The sequence below is a fragment of the Mastomys coucha genome, chromosome X (assembly GCF_008632895.1).
Source record: "Mastomys coucha isolate ucsf_1 chromosome X, UCSF_Mcou_1, whole genome shotgun sequence".
NCBI lineage: Eukaryota > Metazoa > Chordata > Mammalia > Rodentia > Muridae > Mastomys > Mastomys coucha.
In genome coordinates, this window is record NC_045030.1 from 154,124,941 (window position 1) to 154,143,996 (window position 19,056).

Here is a 19,056-nt window from a genome sequence, read left to right on the forward strand (position 1 = left end):
GGAGAGAGGGAGAGGGAGAGGGAGGTTCAGAGGAGAAGCTAGGGATATGGCTCAGTTGGCAGAGTGCTTATCTAGCATACATGGTGCTGAATGCCTATAATCCCAGAACTCTAGAGGTAGAAGCAGAGGTGTCCATTCAAGGTTTTACTTTGACTACATATAGTTTAAGGCCAGCCTGGGACACACAAGACTGTGTCTCAAAACAAGGAAATAAGAAATACAAAAATCTAAAATATACCCACCCAGACCTATTTTAGGTACCTTTTGTCCATGCTAGGCAAGTGATTTAACACTTACCTGCACCCCTAGGAAGGTTGGTGGGTTTCTTTGTTCTTGGGACAGGATTTTTTTATGTAGCCCTGATACCAGACCCAGTTAGTTTGGCATCTGTTTTGCTGTTGTTATTGCTTTTTGTTGTCATTGTTGCTTTTTTTTTTTTTTTTTTTTTTTTTTTTTTATTGAGGCAAGTTCTCATGTAGCCCAGGCTGGCCTGGAACTTGATAGGTAGCTGATGATAACTTTGAACTCTTGATCCTCCTATCCCTATCGCCCAAGTGTGATTACAGTCATGTACTACCACAGGTAGTATTAAAATTGGCTGCCTTAGATAGGATCCTCCAGGGAGCATGAAGACTAGTCCAACCTTGTACTGGAACTCTGTCTCCAAGAAGGTAAACATTACTCTGTGTATATAGGCCCTGGGAGACAATCAGCTGGTGCCTATAGTGATAGACAATTTTTTATTTAGACGAGCAGGGCACGGTGGAACATGCCTTTAATCCCAACATTTGGGACATAGAGGCAGGAGGATCGGAAGGCTCAAGGCCATCCTTGGCTACACAGAGTTGGAGGTTAGCCAGCCTATGCTGAATGAGACCCAGCCTGAAACAAAACAAAAAGGGGATAGAAGAATGGCTCATCCAGAGATGGTAAATCCAGAGAACTCATAAAAATGCTGGACACAGGGGCAGGAGTTTGTAATCCCAGTGCTGGGGAGGTGAAGACAAGAGAATCCCCAGGGCATGCTGGCCAACTAACTAGTCTAGCCTAATTGGTGAGCTTCAAGACTGTAAGAGACCCTGCCTCAAAGAAGGCAGATGGTATTTCTAAGAATGCCACCCAGAGTTGTCCTCTAGCATCCTCATGTGAGCATACAAGAACATGTGTATCTGACTGTAACATGTACACGCACACACACATAATTTATAAAAGTAATATAAATATAGATCTGGGGTGTACCTTCGTTGATAGAATGCTTGTTTAGGACTCATAAAAGTCTTGATTTAATCTTAAGTACCACATAAACTGGGCAAGGTGGCACCCATCTAGAAGCCCAGCTTGGGTGGAGACAGGAGGGTCGGGGAGTTCAACAAGGTCAGTCTCTGCTACAAAGTGAGTTTAAAGTTGGCCTGGATACATGAGAGAGACCCTGTCTGAAAACAGTAGCAGCAGCAAGAACTCAAGCTAAAAAGGAACATGCAATCCAAGATGAATGGCCAATGTGTTCTTAGAGCCAGCAACCACACACTGTAATGAGTGGGTCTGACCTTTGCAAATAAGCTTCTTATGGTACTCTAGCCAGTTGCCTTTGACTATGACGTTTGTGACTTGTGCTCCTCTGGCTGCCTGCAGGATGAGGGTGAGGACCCCTGGTACCAGAAAGCATGCAAGTGTGATTGCCAGGGAGGAGCCAATGCTCTGTGGTCTGCTGGAGCTACCTCCTTAGACTGTATTCCAGGTGAGTGGCTCAATGCCCTAGCATTCCTCCTTCCAACTATTTTTGTTTGTTTGTTTGTTTTTTGTCTGTTTGGTTTTTTTTTTTTTTGAGACAGGGTTTCTCTGTGTAGCCCTGGCTGTCCTGGAACTCCTCTGTAGACCAGGCTGGCCTCAAACTCAGAAATCCACCTGCCTCTGCCTCCCAAGTGCTGGGACTAAAGGCATGCACCACCACTGCCCAGCCCTCCTTCCAACTCTTAATCCCTCTGCTTTCTCTCAAGTTGGCTTGTGAGCTTCACATCTCATAGTGGCCACTGCTCCAATATTCTGTTCATCATCAGCTTCCAGGCTCTCTACCTCCCTGGCTTGCCTGAGATTGTCAGGTAAGACCCAGCTATCTGAAAACAACTCAGCGTGAGGGAAGTCCCTTCCTTATAGGTATCAGAGGAAATGTGTGTGTGTGTGTGTGTGTGTGTGTGTGTGTGTGTGTGTGTTTCTATATCCCGTGATTGGAGTCAGGCTGTCTCTAAATCAGCAGTTAGGATAAAGAGAGCAAGAATCTAGTAAAACAAGTCGTTTCTAGAAACTAAATGACTGTCATTTCATGGATTAGCAGAGTTCAGCCAGCATGGAGGCGCTTTATAGGTCCTTATGTTGTGCTGACCCCCAACCATAAAATTATTTTTGTTGCTACTTCATAACTGTGATTTTGTTAGTTATGAATTGTAATGTAAATATTTTTTGAAGGCAGACATTTGGCAAAGGGGGTCATGACCCACAAGTTGAGAACTGCTGGCAGTTTGGTCACCCAACTCTATGGGGGATGTTAGGGGGAATAAATGGGACAAGGCATCATTGTGTTGGACTTGGCCAACTGTGGCCTTTAATAGACATTAGTTCTTTTGTCTTGTTGCCTCCTGGAGTTTACAGTGAGAAATTAGAGCGGACTTGCAGAGGCTTGCACCATCTCTGTAAATATTTGCAAGGCTTTATCCTTTTCATGGCCCAGTGCCAATGATGGCACATGAAAGCCATGTCTCTCCTGGTTCTTGGAGTGCCTCAATCTCTGTTTCTCAACGGAAACTCAGTTTCTTCTTTAGGACTTTCTGGGGTGGGGAGTTGGGGAACAGGAAGGATGTTCGGTGAAGTGGGGTTTCCTCAGGGATGTCCCATTATTCTTGGTGGCAAGGACTCCTGCAGCTGTTAAATGGTGGTGTGATCTGCCCAATCTTAAAGAATCTTCTCTAGTAATGCATGTATAAATCTGCTCAAGGACTTTAACCCCACACCTACTGTGTGAAGGGCACTTGATTGGAAGGCAGGAACAAAAGCTGTGGCTCCTTGTACTTACTGAGGTTTACCATTCAGTGGAAATGGACAGGTTTTTTCTGCTATGGATGGGGAGATATGCCTCCTCCTAAAGGGAGATGCTCTAATCCTAACTGCAGCCACAGTCTTCTCCATTCTTGTGCTCTGGAAGGGGAAGAATCACACTGGGACACAGGTAAAGGGTGCGAGTGGCCATGGTTTCTTATAGCATGCAAAAGGAGTTTAGCAGGTGAGGTAACAAAACAGAAAGTGAGTCTAACCCTCAAGACTCTCATGCAATGGCAAAGGGCAGGCTCTATTGTCTAGGCTTCTGTCTTGGTCTACCATTTTCCTGTCCTTGCTCACCCTTGGGGGCAGTTAGAGGTAGTCCTTTTCCTGGAATACAGATGGAAGCTTTATTAGAAGTAGTCTTTATCCACAATTCAATCGGTTAGAGTTTGATGCAGGACTACGTCTAACCACCCATAAAGTGAGAAGCTGACTGGGGGAAAGGGTTTTGTTGAAGCCAGCTGGAGCATGCTAAGACCTAGCTTTGTTGTCTCCTCAGAGCCCTGTCACTCCTCTTATCTGGTCAGCTTGCCAATCACATACTCTGCTGTGTGAACTATTACTCGGTGTGTCTGACCTCACCATTTTAAGTCTAACATTCATTTTAAATGAAATATTTCCAGTAGGGACATTAGATATACTGGGATTTCACTCCAAAGAAGCTTCGTGGAAAGTTGACAGAGGGCCAAGGATGGAGCTCTGTGGGCAGAGTGCCTGCCCAGCACATACCAAGCCTGGGTTCCATTGTTGGGCCCACGATCGCAGAACTCTGAAGGTTCAAGAAGGAAGATCATTATTTCAAGGTCATACTCAGTGCTACACAGGGAGTTTGAAGCAGTCCCAGATTACATAAGACACTATGTCAAAGATGAATGGATAGGGCCAGTGGCATGGCTCAGTAGGCCAATGTGCCTGATGAGCAGACCCACACCATGGAAGGAGAAGGCTACTGCTTAAAGTTGTTGCCTTCTGATCTCTGCTCTTACACTGATCTCCCACATGTGCACACTCCCTTCAACCATGCCCCCAAATAAGCAAATATATTTATAAATATTTATATTTCATAGTAGTATACTTATAAATATTTATATGAATAAAGTTTATTCATATAAGTGAACTTGAAATTCCAACATGAAACAGTATTTTAGCGTAAGCATTCTCTTTATAGTCTTTATTTGTTCTAGCAACCCAGATAATTTCAGGTCGAAAGGAAGAAAACCATGTCAGTGTGAAAAGGTTGGTTCATCATGTTAATTGGCTGTTTTGTGAAAGAAAAGATTCACAGCAGCAGGACTAGGCTCAAACTTCTGGAAGGCGTTTGTTGGTCACTGTTTCCGTTTCTCATGGAATGCCAAGAACACCACTTCATCTGTCTGGATCTTGATATTGAGTGTTTCCATCAGGCCTGCCTTAAGAGGGGAGATCCTAGAAAGCACAGAAGTATGGCTGTTGTCACTCAGAGCTGCTGAAAAATTCCACGGGAGTATGTAGGATAAAGTCTAGGTGTTCCTCCCATAGAGCAGAAGGCCAGGGACCTTCTTTAGCATCAGTTAAAACTATCACAAAGATCAATTCTGCCTTTTCCACAGTTGACCTAAGATTTGCCTGGTCTCCTGAGGATGGGGTGTAGCAGGGTAGGGACATGCAAAAGCCTAAGAAATCCAGGGGTTCAGGCTGGGGATACAGCTCAGTGGTAGAGCACTTGCCTCACATGTGTGAAGCCCCACTTTACTTTTATTCCACATTCATATTCTATGTTATCTGCAATCTATCTTTTATAAATAGAATTCTTTTTATTATTCTACAGCCTATTATATATTTTCAATTCTAGCGTGCGCGCGTGCACGCGTGCACACACACACACACACACACACACACACACACACACACACACACACACACACAAAGTACTGTTCACAGCTCTCAGCTATTTTTTGTTTTTTCGAGACAGGGTTTCTCTTTATAGCCCTGGCTGTCCTGGAACTCACTCTGTAGACCAAGCTGTCCTCGAACTCAGAAATCCACCTGCCTCTGCCTCCCAAGTGCTGGGATTAAAGGCATGCGCCACCACCGCCTGGCTCTCAGCTATATCTTACCAGAAATGTTCCTGAGCTGACCTTTGTTTGAACTTCCTTTGTTTTCTAGACAGAACCTCATAGAGCCAAGCATGACCTTGAACTCCTGATTGTCCTGAGAACTGGGATTGTAGGCATGTCCCACTAGGCTTACTTTTCTTTGGGTTCTTTAGGGCAACTTTGTTTTTCTTTTGTGGTGCTGGGATTTGAACCTAGACCCTCACAAGCTAGGCAAGTGCTAAATCAGAGAGCTACACACCAAGACCTTGAACATGTTAGAAATATACTCTACCACTGAGTAACATCCCTTTTTCTCTAACCCTGACTATTCTTTATAAACAAGTCTGGAGTTTGCTCCAACAGACCCATAAAATATAGCCTGAATAAAGCAAGCTAACGTGTAAAGTACCTTAGCAACACATTTCACACATACCCTTATCCATCTAGTTATCAAGAGTCATGTGAGCCATAAAAGATGTGAGTTTCTCCTTCAAGAGTGAAATGACTATAAAAATAAAGTGTAAGGAAGCTGGTGAGATTAGATAGGTCAGTGGCTAAGAATGCTTGCTATGCAAACTTGAGGACCTGGGTTTCAATTCCCAGCATCCACATAAAACACTAGGCTTCACAAGGTGTGCAGGCATACACCTTTAAGTACTTGTGTGGCAGAAGCAGGCAACTTAAAAGCTTGAGGCCAGCCTGGCATACATAGTGAATCCCAGGTTAGCCTGCACTGCAAAATGAAACCTCATCAAAACAAAGTACCCCCAAACAAACAAACAAACAAACAAAACCTAGGTATTATTGTATCTGTAACCTCAGCATTGGTGGGTGAAGGCAGGAGAATTCTAGGAACTTGGCCAGTCTGCCCAGCCAAAACACTGAGCTTCAGTTCAGTAAGAGATCCTGTCTTAAGGGAATAAGACAGAGAGTGATAGAGGAATTCACCCAAGATCCTCTTCATGTGCTCTTCACATGGACATTGTGCACACTCGTGCACTTAAATGCATCTCTCTCTCTCTCTCTCTCTCTCTCTCTCTCTCTCTCTCTCTCACACACACACACACACACACACACATTATAAACTGCATTAAACTGCATAGTAGCTGTTTACAATAAAATCACTGGGTAAAAGCTTGAGAAGATAATGTCTGTGGGGCTGACCAAGGTCTGCCCTTTGAAGCTTGCAAATACTGCTTGTAGGTAAGGTCTGGGCCACAGAGAGGTATACAGCTGTTTATGGTGGAAGCTCTCTCTAAGTCACACTTCCTTAGAATCCCCAGATGGTTTCCTGAGGGTGTCCAGAGGGCTGACTCATCCTTGGTCCCATTCCTCAGTGAAACCACATTTTCAATGAGCTCAGACCTCCACAAGGTCCCTCCTGCTTTAGCTGTGGCTATCACCTATTCTTCTGGTGCTGTACAGACCATTCAATATTCTAATCCTGGCAGATGCTGCCAATAGGGCAGGTTGAGAGGAGGACAGATAAGCAGAGTGTTGGATTCATCCTATGGTAAGTCCAAAGAGAAAACATGCAAAGTCAAAGAAGGAACCAACCCGTATTATATACAGCCTGCTCCTTTTTCACTAGGCAACTATACTCTTCTAAGTCTACAACTGTCAAACATGATGTCACTTTATCTTTTTGCAAGTGTCTCAAGGCAATATTGCTATGATGCCCATTCACAAGTGAGGAAACAGGCTTGGATTATAAAGGACATCAAACTTTTTTTGGACCATCCAGGTGGCATTATTTAGTCTCTCTCTCTCTCTCTCTCTCTCTCTCTCTCTCTCTCTCTCTCTCTCTCTCTCTCTCTCTGTCTCTGTCTCTCTCTCTGTCTTTCTCTCTCTCTCTCTCTCTCTCTCTCTCTCTCTCTCTCTGCCATCTCTCTCCCTCCTTCTTTCCTTTCTGAAACAGGATCTCAGGTATTCCAGGCTGGCCTTGAACTCACTATTTGGCCAAGGATGTCTTTGAATTCCTCTGTCCTCCTGCCTCTAGCTTTCATAAAGGTGTGTACAACCGTGCCCAGGTTCTGAGGATGAAACCCAGGACTAAGTAAGGTCTCTACCAACTGAGCTATAGTCCCAGGCCTCCAAAACATGTTCTTGGGTCACAAGTGAACTACATAATCTCAGCTGCTGGACAAGCCCTCCTAGGTCTCTGAGAATACTGCCACTGTAGATGTCCAGCTTACTCCTAACTGGCACACAGAGTTGTGTGGGAAGCAAAGCAGAAGAGTCAATGAAAGGTAAATGGAAAGAGCAAACTGCCACAAACAGTGATGGGAAGATGGGAAGAACAAGATTTTTCTTCTTTTCTGCCTCTTCCCTATAGCCCATGGCCATGGTAAAGTACCTGGCACATTTGCCTTCATGGTAAACAAGATAAATTTACAAATTACAGAACCTGGGGAGGCTAGGGTGGTGGGTGCACACCTATAATCTCAGCATTTGGGAAGTGAGGGCAGAAAGATCAAGGCCAAGCTTAAGTGTTCATAGTTAGTTCCAAGCCAGCCTGGGCTACATGAAACCTTGTACCCTGAAAACAAACCAATCAGATCTAAGTGACAAGTGAAGGCCCATTAAAACCCTGTTTTCTATTGTTGGGATCATGTTCCTCCTTCTGGTAGCTTGACCCTGTCTGGCAGGCTGGAGGGGAGTTGGGGGTTGGGTGTTTGGATCTCTCAATCCACCAGCCCACAAAATGCCTTCCCTGGCAGGCCAAAGCTTTTAAAGTGCACTTTGAAAGTATGCTTGTTAAAAAGACTCCACTCTGGGAGTGGACTCCCAGACACTGCATTCTTAATAAGCTTCCCTAATGATTCAGCCAAACCAGGTGTGATTGCTTGGCTCAGAAAAGCGCCCATCCTCTCTCCTGAAAGCTGGCATGATTTTAATAGACTTCAAGGCCTTGAGCAGTTGATAAACTGCAAATGCTGTCCTCTCAAGCCTGGCCACACTGACATGCACTTACAGGTAGAAAGGAAGCTGAGCCATTCCAGCCTGAAACCTGTGGTTATCCTGTTCATGTTCAGTCTCAGACAGGGCCAGGGCATGGCCATTTCTGAAGGTGGGGTGTGTGTGTGTGTGTGTGTGTGTGTGTGTGTGTGTGTGTGTTGAAGATGGAACCATATGCATGCTGCACAAACATACTACCACTGATCTATGGCCCTAGACTGCTTTACTGAATTTGGAAACCTCAACCTCAAAGAAAGCTCAAACATTCCCTGTTAGTCAATGTTCTGGGTAATGATGCCACAATAAACAGACCTCTTTTGCTTGAATTCAGATTTACATACATGGCAAACACAATTTCATTTGCCTCATTTGGGATTTATCATTCTCAAATAGGAATGTAGGTGAGTGGATGTATCGAAGGTTAATTGTCATTTTGTATAGAATTTCAGTTAGGGACTGGGTTAGGATTCAAGTAAGAGAGGGGCTCGTTGGATTACATCTGCACTGACATACAGTAAAAGGACTAGAGGTTAGAGAGTTACCTAAGGATAGCAGGGCTGAGGACCCTGCAGGTCCCCCATAGTGCGAGTGACCTGCATGCAGTTGTACCCCCTATCACAACTTCCTTCAGTTTAGACAACAGGAACAAAGAAGGGACAAAGAGAAAACTTGACCAGACAACTCTTTGTCCTCTTAGATCTTCTTGGTGAGAAATTATGTCATGTAGTCACTTCTAACTCTGAGAAACTCTGGAAAAGATTTTAAAGTGTGTGTGTGTGTGTGTGTGTGTGTGTGGTGTGTTTTAAACTAAGCTGTCAATTGGCAAGATAACCCAATGATTTTGTTGTTGTTTTGTTTTGTTTTTGTTTTTGGCTTAAACAAGTCAGCTTAATTCCTCTATAGCAGGATTTAGCCAGCTAATGCTTGCTAGCCAAACCTGGCTGTCAACTGCTTTCCTAAACAAACTTTCTTCCTATTTATTATTTATCTATGTATCTATGTGTCTGCCTGTCTGTCTACTATTTATTTTTTTACTTATTCACATTACATCCCACTCACTGCCCTTTCTTCCAGTCACTACTCCCATAATCATTCACCCACCCCTTAATCATTCCCCTCCCCTTCTCCTCTGAGCAGGTTGGCTCCCCTGCCTTCCTCCCACGATGGTACATCAAGTGAGGTTAGGCACATCCTCTCCCACTGAGGCCAGACAAGGCAGCCCAGCTAAAAGAACATATCCCACATACAGGCAACAGCTTTCAGGATAGCCCCTACTCCAGTTGTTCGGAACCCATGAGAAGACCAAGTGCAACATCTGCTACAAATGTGCAGGAAAGGCCTAGGTCCAGCTGTGTATGCTCTTTGGTTGGTGGTTCAGTCTTAGAGAGCCCCAAGGATCCAGGTTAGTTGACACTGTTGGTATTCCTGTGGAGTTCCTATCCCCTTTGGGGCCGGCAGTCCTTCCTATTCTTCGATAAGGGTCCCCAAGCTCCATCCATTGTTTGGCTGTGGGTGTCTGCCTGCCTCTGTCTGAGTCAGCTGCTGGGTGGAACCTCTCAGTGGACAGCCATGCTAGACTCCTGTCTGTAAGCATAACATATTATCATTATTAGTGTCAGGGATTGGTGTTTGCCCATGGAATAGGTCTCAAGTTGGGTCAGTCATTGTTTGGCCATTCCGTCAGTTTCTGCTCCATCCCCAGTCCCTGAGTTTCTTGTAGACAGGATAAATTTTAGGTCTAAAGTTTTGTGGGTGGGTTGGAATCCCTATCACTTCACTGGGGTTTCTGCTTGGCTACAGGAGGTGGCCTCTTCAGGTTCCATATCCCCAATACTGTGAGTCATAGCTAAGGTCACACACCCTTGATTCTTGGATACCTCCCTTATCCCAGGTCTCTATCTCATTCTAGAGATCCACCACCACCACCCCACAATGCTGGTTTCAATGAGAGTACTTAGTTATGAAAGGTAGGGAGCAGCAGGCAACTAGCCTATAAGGACCACTTTGGCTAGCCCCATTTCAAAGAAAGCAGCCTTCAGCTGTTACCTATTCAGTCATCCTTTATTTTTCTTCAGACAGTGAGAAAAACGACAATTTACAAGTAAGAAGACAGTCTCAGTATATAATTGCCATTTTTGCTGCTCACCATTGTTTTATTCCTGTAATTGGCATCATCTGCTACCCAAGAGCAATTAGAGGCCCTAATGTTCTTATGCAGCACAGTTCAACCTGTGGTAATGAGGGAACTAAAACCAGACGCCTGGCATTTCAATATGCTATTTCACTACATACCTCTTAGCATTTAGGTCTCTAAATTGATGAGGGAGGTGGATGCATTTTACACCTCCCCCCATGAAGTTGCCATAGAGCCAGCTCCCCCAATCCCTGGCTTTTATGAATGTTGAGTGAATGTCTCTATGGCAATCCCTTTACCTTCGTCTAGTGTGAGCACTTAATAATGGCAGGTCCGGCTCTCTGCATCTGGTACCTTGCTGAGAAATGAAATGTCCGCTACCTGCAAAGTGCCTGTGTTTCTTGATTTTTTTTCTTTAAGCTATTTCCTGTTGAAGTTCTGGGATAAGGAAGGGTTCATTCCTTCTTTTAGACTTCGGGATGAGATCTCAATACTTTCTCAAGACAGCCCAGAGGAGCTGGGACTCCACACAAACATATGCTACCACTCTGCCTAGAGATTTGGGTGTTTGAGTGTGTGCTGTTTTTCCTCCTCAGAATGCCCATATCACAAGCCCCTGGGTTTCGAGTCAGGGGAGGTCACGCCAGATCAGATCACTTGCTCCAACCCAGAGCAGTATGTGGGCTGGTATTCCTCATGGACAGCAAACAAGGCCCGGCTCAACAGTCAAGGTTTTGGGTAAGTAGGGCAGGCAGCCCAGGTAGAGTCATTCTTATATTTTTAAAGATGTGCTTTGAAAAATTAGCTCTGTCTCCTAAATGAATGTCACAGAAAGCATTTATTCAACAGCCCCTGACTGAGTGTCTTGCTGTGCCAAGGACTGGGTGTACAGTGGTGGCAGGATGGGTGAGTCCCTTGGCCTTGGAGGCACACGGTGAACAGGGGGAGACAGACTGGAAACACATCTCTGCATCCGTGCTCAAGGGATAAACACTGTTGGGAAAATGAGAGAGGAAGGAAGTACTTATCAGTTAAACATGCCAGGGAAGTCTTCCCTAAGGAAAAGAACTAAGAATCAGGCTATGTCTGAAGGCCCAGATTTGGGATGATACCTCTTGATGCTAGTAAGCCCTCAAAACTCAGCACCTGTTGGCTTTTTACAGACATAGATAGAGGATGTGGCTCCTGGTAATTTGATGTGTTCCTGGCAGGTGTGCTTGGCTTTCCAAGTATCAGGACAGCAGCCAGTGGTTACAGATAGATTTGAAGGAGATCAAGGTGATTTCGGGGATCCTTACCCAAGGACGCTGTGACATAGACGAGTGGATGACCAAGTATAGTGTGCAATATAGGACTGATGAGCGCCTGAACTGGATTTACTATAAGGATCAGACTGGAAACAATCGGGTAAGTGGGGGTCCCTCCAAGTCAGCTTCAGCTCAAATGCCCTGAGATGTGCCCCATCCCTATGTTCCTGCTGTCCATGTCTCTGTCAGAGCACTGACCCCTCTACACACTGGCTCATCTGTGTTCTTTCTCCATTGTACGATCTCTCTTTTTTCAGATGTAGTCTGGGAGACTAGCAGTTTGTAAATGAATGTGGGTCTTTTGTGCAAAAAAAAAAAAAAAAAAAGCATTTTTCTACTTCTCAGTAGCAGCATATAGTCTCTTGAAAACACTACCCTGGCAATTTGGACTGTTCCAAACTCACTCCAACAATGACTGTGGGGCTCCATGGGCCTGGCTCACCCATTATCACTTACTTGTATAGTTATGGTCCCTTCTTACTATTGACTGAGACTGCTACCTTCAAACCTTAAAGCCTAGCAAGTGAGCCACTTTGAGGCTAGAGAGATGACCAGAGTCTAGTTCCTGGCACTCAGATCATAACATTCTGTAACCCTACTTCCAGGGGATCAGATGCTTCTGACTTCTGGTTTTCAAAGACTTTTGCATTCCCTTGCACATAGCCATACACAGACACACATAGATATATACAGTAATAAAAGAAATACAAAACCAAGCTTGAAAATTTTAGTAATAAGTATACTAAGATGAATTATTATTAATAGCCTAAATGGGCCTTTAAAAGATGGTGCCAGTCCAGGCACACTTAATCTATTAATCCTTGAGGACTGAGTTCTATCTAGATTTTCACTATAAACTAACCTGTTAAACACCTGGATGTTTTTGTGATCAATAAAAATTGAATTTGAAAACTCACTTAGCTGCTTGAAATCACTAACTCTTTTTTTTTTTTTCACAACAGCAAGGACTTCTTCAGGCTATTTCCTATCTCTGATCTCTCAGTGTGCAGCATAGGCTGGTCCTGATCCTTTTGCCTCACTCTTCTGAATGCTGGGATTACAGGCACATTCCACCATTTCCAGTTCTCCTAAGTCTATTCTTGACATTTAGTCAGGTTAAGTAGATATGTGTGACTAATAATCAGAAGACCTTATAGTCCATGGTGACAATTTGCACAGTAAGACATTCATGGGTTGGAGTTTGAGGTTTTGAGGAGTTTGACACAATGGGAAAACCACTTTGATGCTTTTTTTGTTTTGGAGACATTTTTCATGTATCCTATGCTGGTCTCCAATTTGCTATGTGGCTCAAGATAACCTTGAACTTCTGGTCCTCCTGGCTCTATCCATCTTGAGTTCTGGGACTGGAGGTCTGCTGCACTGTCATCAGTTTACATGCTGCTGGGGATCAGAACCCAGCCTTGTATGCTTGTCAGTCAAGCACACTACCAACTGGGCCACATCTCCAGCATCTCAAACTTTCACTTTCTGGCCTTTACTAGTTGTATTCTCCAAAATACATGAGAATTCATTTTTCAGACTTGTGCTTGGAAGGCCTTGATGGTGCTCTAAAGGAGGCTCTCCACTCCATTCACAAAGTCTCAGTTCGGATTTCAGGAACCCCCTCTTCACCTGCTTCTGAGTTGAATACACTCAAGGACAAACAGCATGAGAGGGCAGCTCATGTCCTCTTACTAGGAAGAAAGGCAGAATGGATGTAAACAAGGCGTACCTGTTTTGTGGATGGATAAAGCTAAGTGCAGCAATTAAATATTTTTAGGAGAAAGGTAGAGAAGGAAATGAAATGCTCTTATGTCGTGGAGCAGAACACTGTGACCCTGGAGAGAGTGGGAAGAGTGATTTCTTCAGAACTACTGTCAAGTGTCTGCAACATCTTATGTTGCCTCTTGAAAAACATTAAAGTTTTTTTATTTTTTTATGTCAAAACCACTTTCTCCTTTCCAGAATTTTCCCTTTAAATTTCATCTGTTTGTTAAAATCTATTTTTCTCCAGGCCCAAAAGGCACTTGTCACTTGAATCTAAGAAAAAAAAAATACACATTTAAGCTTTGACTTCCCACTTCATAGCGAGGCACAAGATTTGACTTGAGAACATCTTGGCTCTCTTCGGGATATATGAACAGCTCTCTAGCATGCTATGGACCCTTTCAAAACCTCCTGTCAAAGTGCAAAGGATAGAAATGGAAAATTGTTAAAAAAAAAAAAAAAGAGTAAAGAGGCATATTGTAGTAGCCATCCAACAGAGCTATCTGTGACGACAGAAAGCAGCTAATGAGTAACTTGAAACGTGTGCTGGGCATGTGGTGTTGTGGTAGACTAGTTGCTTAGCACATAAAAGGACATGGCACCACACACATATACACAGAAACACACACAGGTAAACTAAATTTTCATCTACTATTACTTCACATAAATGTAATTGGACACACATGGCAATTTGCTACCATTTTGGATAGTGCAATGTCCCCATGTATACTCAGATGTCCCCAGAGCTGTTTGCAATCATCCATTCAGATTTTATGGGGTGCTGCAAGTTTTCTGTAGTCAACCCACTTTCTAAGTTTCTCCATTGTTCAAAATTGAGGCTAGAGCCAGTGAGATAGCTCAACAGGTAAAGGTACTTGCCACCAAGCATGACATCCTGAGTTCAAGGCCCAGAACTCACATGGTAGGAGAGAAAACACACACACACGTTAGCTCTAGTCAGGAGTCATTTTTCCTTTTCCTTCCTCTATTGTGACACTCATCAGGCTTCCTCTTTCTCTTTAGGTCTTCTATGGAAACTCAGACCGGAGTTCTACAGTCCAGAACTTACTGAGGCCCCCTATCATTTCCCGCTTCATCCGACTGATCCCTCTAGGCTGGCATGTTCGAATTGCCATCCGGATGGAGCTGCTTGAGTGTGCCAGCAAGTGTGCCTGATACCTATTTCAGCTTAGTCCTGCCACTTGCAGGGAGAGCTTTGGGGAAGGGACACCCTGAAATACCACTTTGATGAATGGGGCTATATCTTATAAGAACTTTACAATGTAGATCTGGATAGAGAATATTTCACTTTTAAAAGAAAGTTTCAAATTTCAACGAGAGAGAGAAAAAAAAGAGCTTTTCTTCAACTCAGGGCCAAAGAAAATAAGAACAAAGAAAATATCTCTCAAACCATTTTTCTTACACAAACCCAAATAGCAGGGGTAATTTGCTGCTTTTTCTCTTTGTCTCAGTGACACTGTCAAAGGTGGAGACCCAGGGAAACACAAAGCAGCTCTGATAATTTGAAAATTCTTTTTGGCTCTTAGCACATTCAGTAGAGAAGCATACTATTTTGCAAAGCTTCACATGAACACTTTGATGAAATCCTCACTAGAGAGACCTGGAGACAAGAACACAGACACATAAAGAAAGCAGAGGGAAGCCTGTCATATGGCCCAAGAGTCTGTAAACAGTAACCAACCAACCAACCAACCAACCAACCAACCGACTATCCAACCAATCAAGGCTTCCCCTTCCTGGAATTGCTTTTGCCTTGAAGGGGTTTGGGTTTTTAGCCACAGGACCTAGGGAATGTGGGCCGGCTGGAGCTCCTTTTGCATAAACTCCATTTTACAGCCCTTTTGGCAATGTGTGTTGTGATCATAAAAAGAGAAAGTGCTATAGGAATATGTTCTGGTGAGGTGTGGGGGAAGGGGGTGCCTCGGTGGGCCCATGCCGAGGCATCCCTTCCCCCGAGGGACCACACACACACCGGTATAGTATAGAATAGAGTTTATTTAAGGGCATGGGGAGGGGAGTTAAGAGGGTAGCAGAGGCAGAGAAAGACAGAGAGAAGGAGAGAGTAGAGAAGTAGGGGCCGGCCATGACCACAAGGAGAGAGGGGGGAAGGGAATGGGGAGAGAGGAGGAGCAAGGGGGAAGAGGCAGGGGAGAGAAGCAGGAGTAAGAGAGAGAGAGGAGAGGGCAAGCAGCCCCTTTTATAGGGCCAGGCCTACCTGGCCTTGTCAGGTAACCATGGGGAGGAGCATACCTGGCTGCTGCCAGGTAACTGTGGGGGTGGAGTTTATACAGAATGCTAACAATGTGTCCTTCTGTGATTGCCAAGAGATGAATGCAAGGGGCAGGCTACATGTGTGTGGGTAGTGAGGTTTCCCTTAAACTGAGGAGGCCCAAATAACTAGAATATATCACACCTTCTTTATCTATGGCTACAGTTTTCCAGAAATTGAACAGGCTTAGCAAACAGCTGAGATGAGCCATATCTCTGGCTACTGGGAGGAGATCATGCTTTGGGGGAAGGGGTCAGGACTCCTATGGTAGAGTACTGTATACAGATGGCTCAGTCAGTAAAGGCCTTGCTGTACAGCACAGGAACTTGAGTTTATATTTCTAGAATGCATGTAAAAAGCTAGGTATAGACAGGTATGGTAGAACATGTCTTTAATCTCAGTATTTGGAAGGCAGAGACAAACAGATCTGAGTTCAGGGCCAGCTTGGTCTACATAGCAGTTCTGAGCTAGCCAAGGCTATATAGTGAGACCTGTTCAAGAAAAAAAGAACAGGCATGGAGGGGCACACCTGCAAATCCAGGACTAGGAGGCAGGCAGAGACAGGATGATGCCTAGAACCTGTTCGCCAGTCAGTAAGCTCCAGATTCATGGTCAGACCCTGTCTCAAAACTAAAGTGAAGAGCTATTGAGGAAGATACCAGATGTCAACCTCTGTCTAACATGAACACATACACATAGAAACACAGTTAGGTTTGAAACCTGGGACAAATGGCAGCGGTGCTAAGTTAATGTTCTCCCAGCATCCCTCAGCCCTTACCAGGGTCTCCTAGTTGGCATACCCTGCCCCCTACCCTGAACTCTTCAGTCCAGAGGGCTGGGCTGCTCTTCCCTTTATAATCCAACTATTTTGGCCACCCTTTTTCTTTGTACCTTTGGGCTTCCTGATTGCTGCATCTGGTTCCTCTGCTCCCCCCTCTCTCTTTCCCTCCTTCCTCTCCTCACAAGGCCCAGCTCAGACTGTTCATGTCTACCCTGGACTCTTTCCCAGATGCCCCCTGCCTCTGCCTATGCTCTCCCACATATCTACAATAAACTCTCTCCTCCACCATACCTAGGACAAGTCATGTTCCTTTCCTTTTTCTTTTCTTTTTCATTCAAACATATGAGTAGGAAAAACAAAATACAACAAACAAAAACAAAACCCCAAAAAGCCTTCTCTCCGAGAGGCTTCTTCCCGTCTCGCCCACCCAAACATGCTTACTCAGACACGCCATTTGAAACCTCTTCGTGTAGTCATTCTCTGGCAGCAATAGCTCATTTCGTCAGGAGCTTTGGAGCCTGAGAGAATGACTACCGTTCTCCATCTCATTTCCATCTGTACCTCAGGCTGGGTTTGAGGTTCTTCTCTGGGAGAAGCTGTTATCTGCGGTCCAAGAGGCATGTGAGGAGAAGCTGAGAACGAGAACTGTCCAAAGACAGTACAGCCTTGGCTAATACTTTGCTCTGAGCTATTTTCTATTTCCAGGTATTAAGGGAGATTACATGAATTCACACCAAAATGACCTTGGATGGCCAGACATGGTATCTTCCATCTTTACTCCTAGCACTGAGGAAGCACAAACAGGTGGTTCTCTGTGAGTTCAAAGCCAGGTGTGCATAGCAAGCTCCAGACCAGCCAAGGCTACATAGTGAGACCGTCTCAAAAACCAATCCAGCAATCAAATGGTCTTGGATGTCACATTCTTCTCAGTGAATGGAACAACTTTTTTAATAGCCTAAAATTTCCTACCTAGTGTTTTGGAGTTCCACAGGTGTGTGTGTGTGTGCATGTGTGTGTGGCAATGTACAACAATATTCCTGGTATGACTACATATGTACATATCCATTTTGGATAATATTCCTGAAAGCAGACCCTTATTTGGAAAACTGAGTTACTTTTCTCACCACACTGAGTAATTGTTAGAGAAAATAGCAATAACTTAAAAATATTGATCAGGGAAAAAATAACAAATGGTGAAGGCATGGATAGTCATCAAATAAAAAAAATCATACCATAAATTTGCTTCGTGATAGTTTTATTAACTTCACATAAACAGCCCTTATTCATTTAAGATGTGTAATTCAATACATTATATTCAAACTTGAATAATCATCACCGTGAGTAACTTTAGACTATTCTTATCACCCCCAAGAGAATCATCTAGCCATGAGCCATCATCCACCCCAGCTCTAGGTTACTTGTAATCCATTTGCTATTTGTATGTAGATTTTTTCTGTTCTGGACATTTCTCTACAGAAATGGAATTTTATAATATATAGTAATTTATGACTTGTTTCTTGTACTTATCATTGTGTTTTTAAAGTCCATGTATTGGAGAAGTACTTCTTCCTTTTTTGTTATTAACATTCTCTGTAGGGTATTCTATTATTATTTATCCATGCATTTGGGTAGTTTCCACTGTGGGGCTATTGTGAATAATGCTGCTTCATGAAAATTTATATGTAAGTTTTTGTGTGGGCATGTTTTATCTTGAGCATACATACTCACACCTAGAATTGTTGGGTCTCTTGGGAACTACTTCCCCTAGGTGGCTGTACCATTTTCTGTTCCCACTATCAATGTATAAAGGTTCCAGTCTCTCCACATCTTTAGCAATGTTTCTTGTATTTCTTTAGATCCATCCTAGTATGTATGAAGTATCATTCTATGATGATTTTGATTTACATTTCTCTAATAACCAATGTTGTTGAGCATCCTTTCAAGTAACCAATTGCATATTTTTTGGAGAAAGGTCTATTCAGACCCTTGCCCATTTAAAAATTTCAATTCATGGATCCATTAAGAGTTCTTTGGATGTTCTACATACAATTCTCTTATGCAAACATTCCTTGCATCCTGTTTTTCTTCTTGTCGTTGTCTTGGTTTAGTTTTGCAACAGGATGTCACTATGTAGCTCAGGTTGGCCTGGAACTTGCAAAGATCCTTCTTCTCTGCCTCCCAAATTCTGAGATTATGGGTATGTCACCACACCTGGCCTTTCTCTTTAAAAACTCTCTTGGTGAAGTAGTACTTTGAAGCACAACAAATACCAAATTTTAACGAAGTTCAACTTTACTGTTTCCTTTTTTGGTGTATTATCTGAGAAAATACTGTCAAATCACAGTCAAGAAGATTTACTCTTATGTTTTCTTCTAAAAGTTTTGAAAATTTTTTTAAAAAAAGTTTTAACGCTTACTTTGTGAATAGTTATAAAGCAAGAGTCTAATTTCATTCTTTGGATATTGATATGCAGCTGTCTTGGCAACTTCGGTTGAAATTCTTACCCACAGTGAATGGTCTTTGTACTCTTCTAAAAACAACGGGCCAACAGGGAAATGCAAATCAAAACAACCCTGAGATTTTACCTCACACCAGTCAGAGTGGCTAGGTTAAAAAACTCAGGTGACAGCAGATGCTGGAGAGGTTGTGGA

General features: G+C 43.6%; 2 protein-coding genes across 3 annotated transcripts in view; one reads left to right on the forward strand and one right to left on the reverse strand.

Moving 5' to 3' along the window:
• Positions 1 to 14,696, forward strand: part of Rs1 (retinoschisin 1) — a 29,655-nt gene extending 14,959 nt beyond the window's left edge. The window contains exons 3-6 of the mRNA XM_031370468.1: positions 1,633 to 1,738; positions 10,857 to 10,998; positions 11,472 to 11,667; positions 14,358 to 14,696. Coding sequence (XP_031226328.1) covers positions 1,633 to 1,738; positions 10,857 to 10,998; positions 11,472 to 11,667; positions 14,358 to 14,510 — 597 coding nt within the window. The 3' untranslated portion in view covers positions 14,511 to 14,696. The remainder of the gene's footprint in view (positions 1 to 1,632; positions 1,739 to 10,856; positions 10,999 to 11,471; positions 11,668 to 14,357) is intronic.
• Positions 4,236 to 19,056, reverse strand: part of Cdkl5 (cyclin dependent kinase like 5) — a 221,612-nt gene continuing 206,791 nt past the window's right edge. Inside the window, exon 20 of one of the 2 annotated variants that reach the window (XM_031370428.1) lies at positions 4,236 to 4,518. In XM_031370428.1, coding sequence (XP_031226288.1) covers positions 4,493 to 4,518 — 26 coding nt within the window. In that variant the 3' untranslated portion in view covers positions 4,236 to 4,492. Of the gene's footprint in view, positions 4,519 to 11,072; positions 11,254 to 19,056 lie in introns of those variants that run through there. The other variant, XM_031370438.1, reaches the window with a different exon arrangement.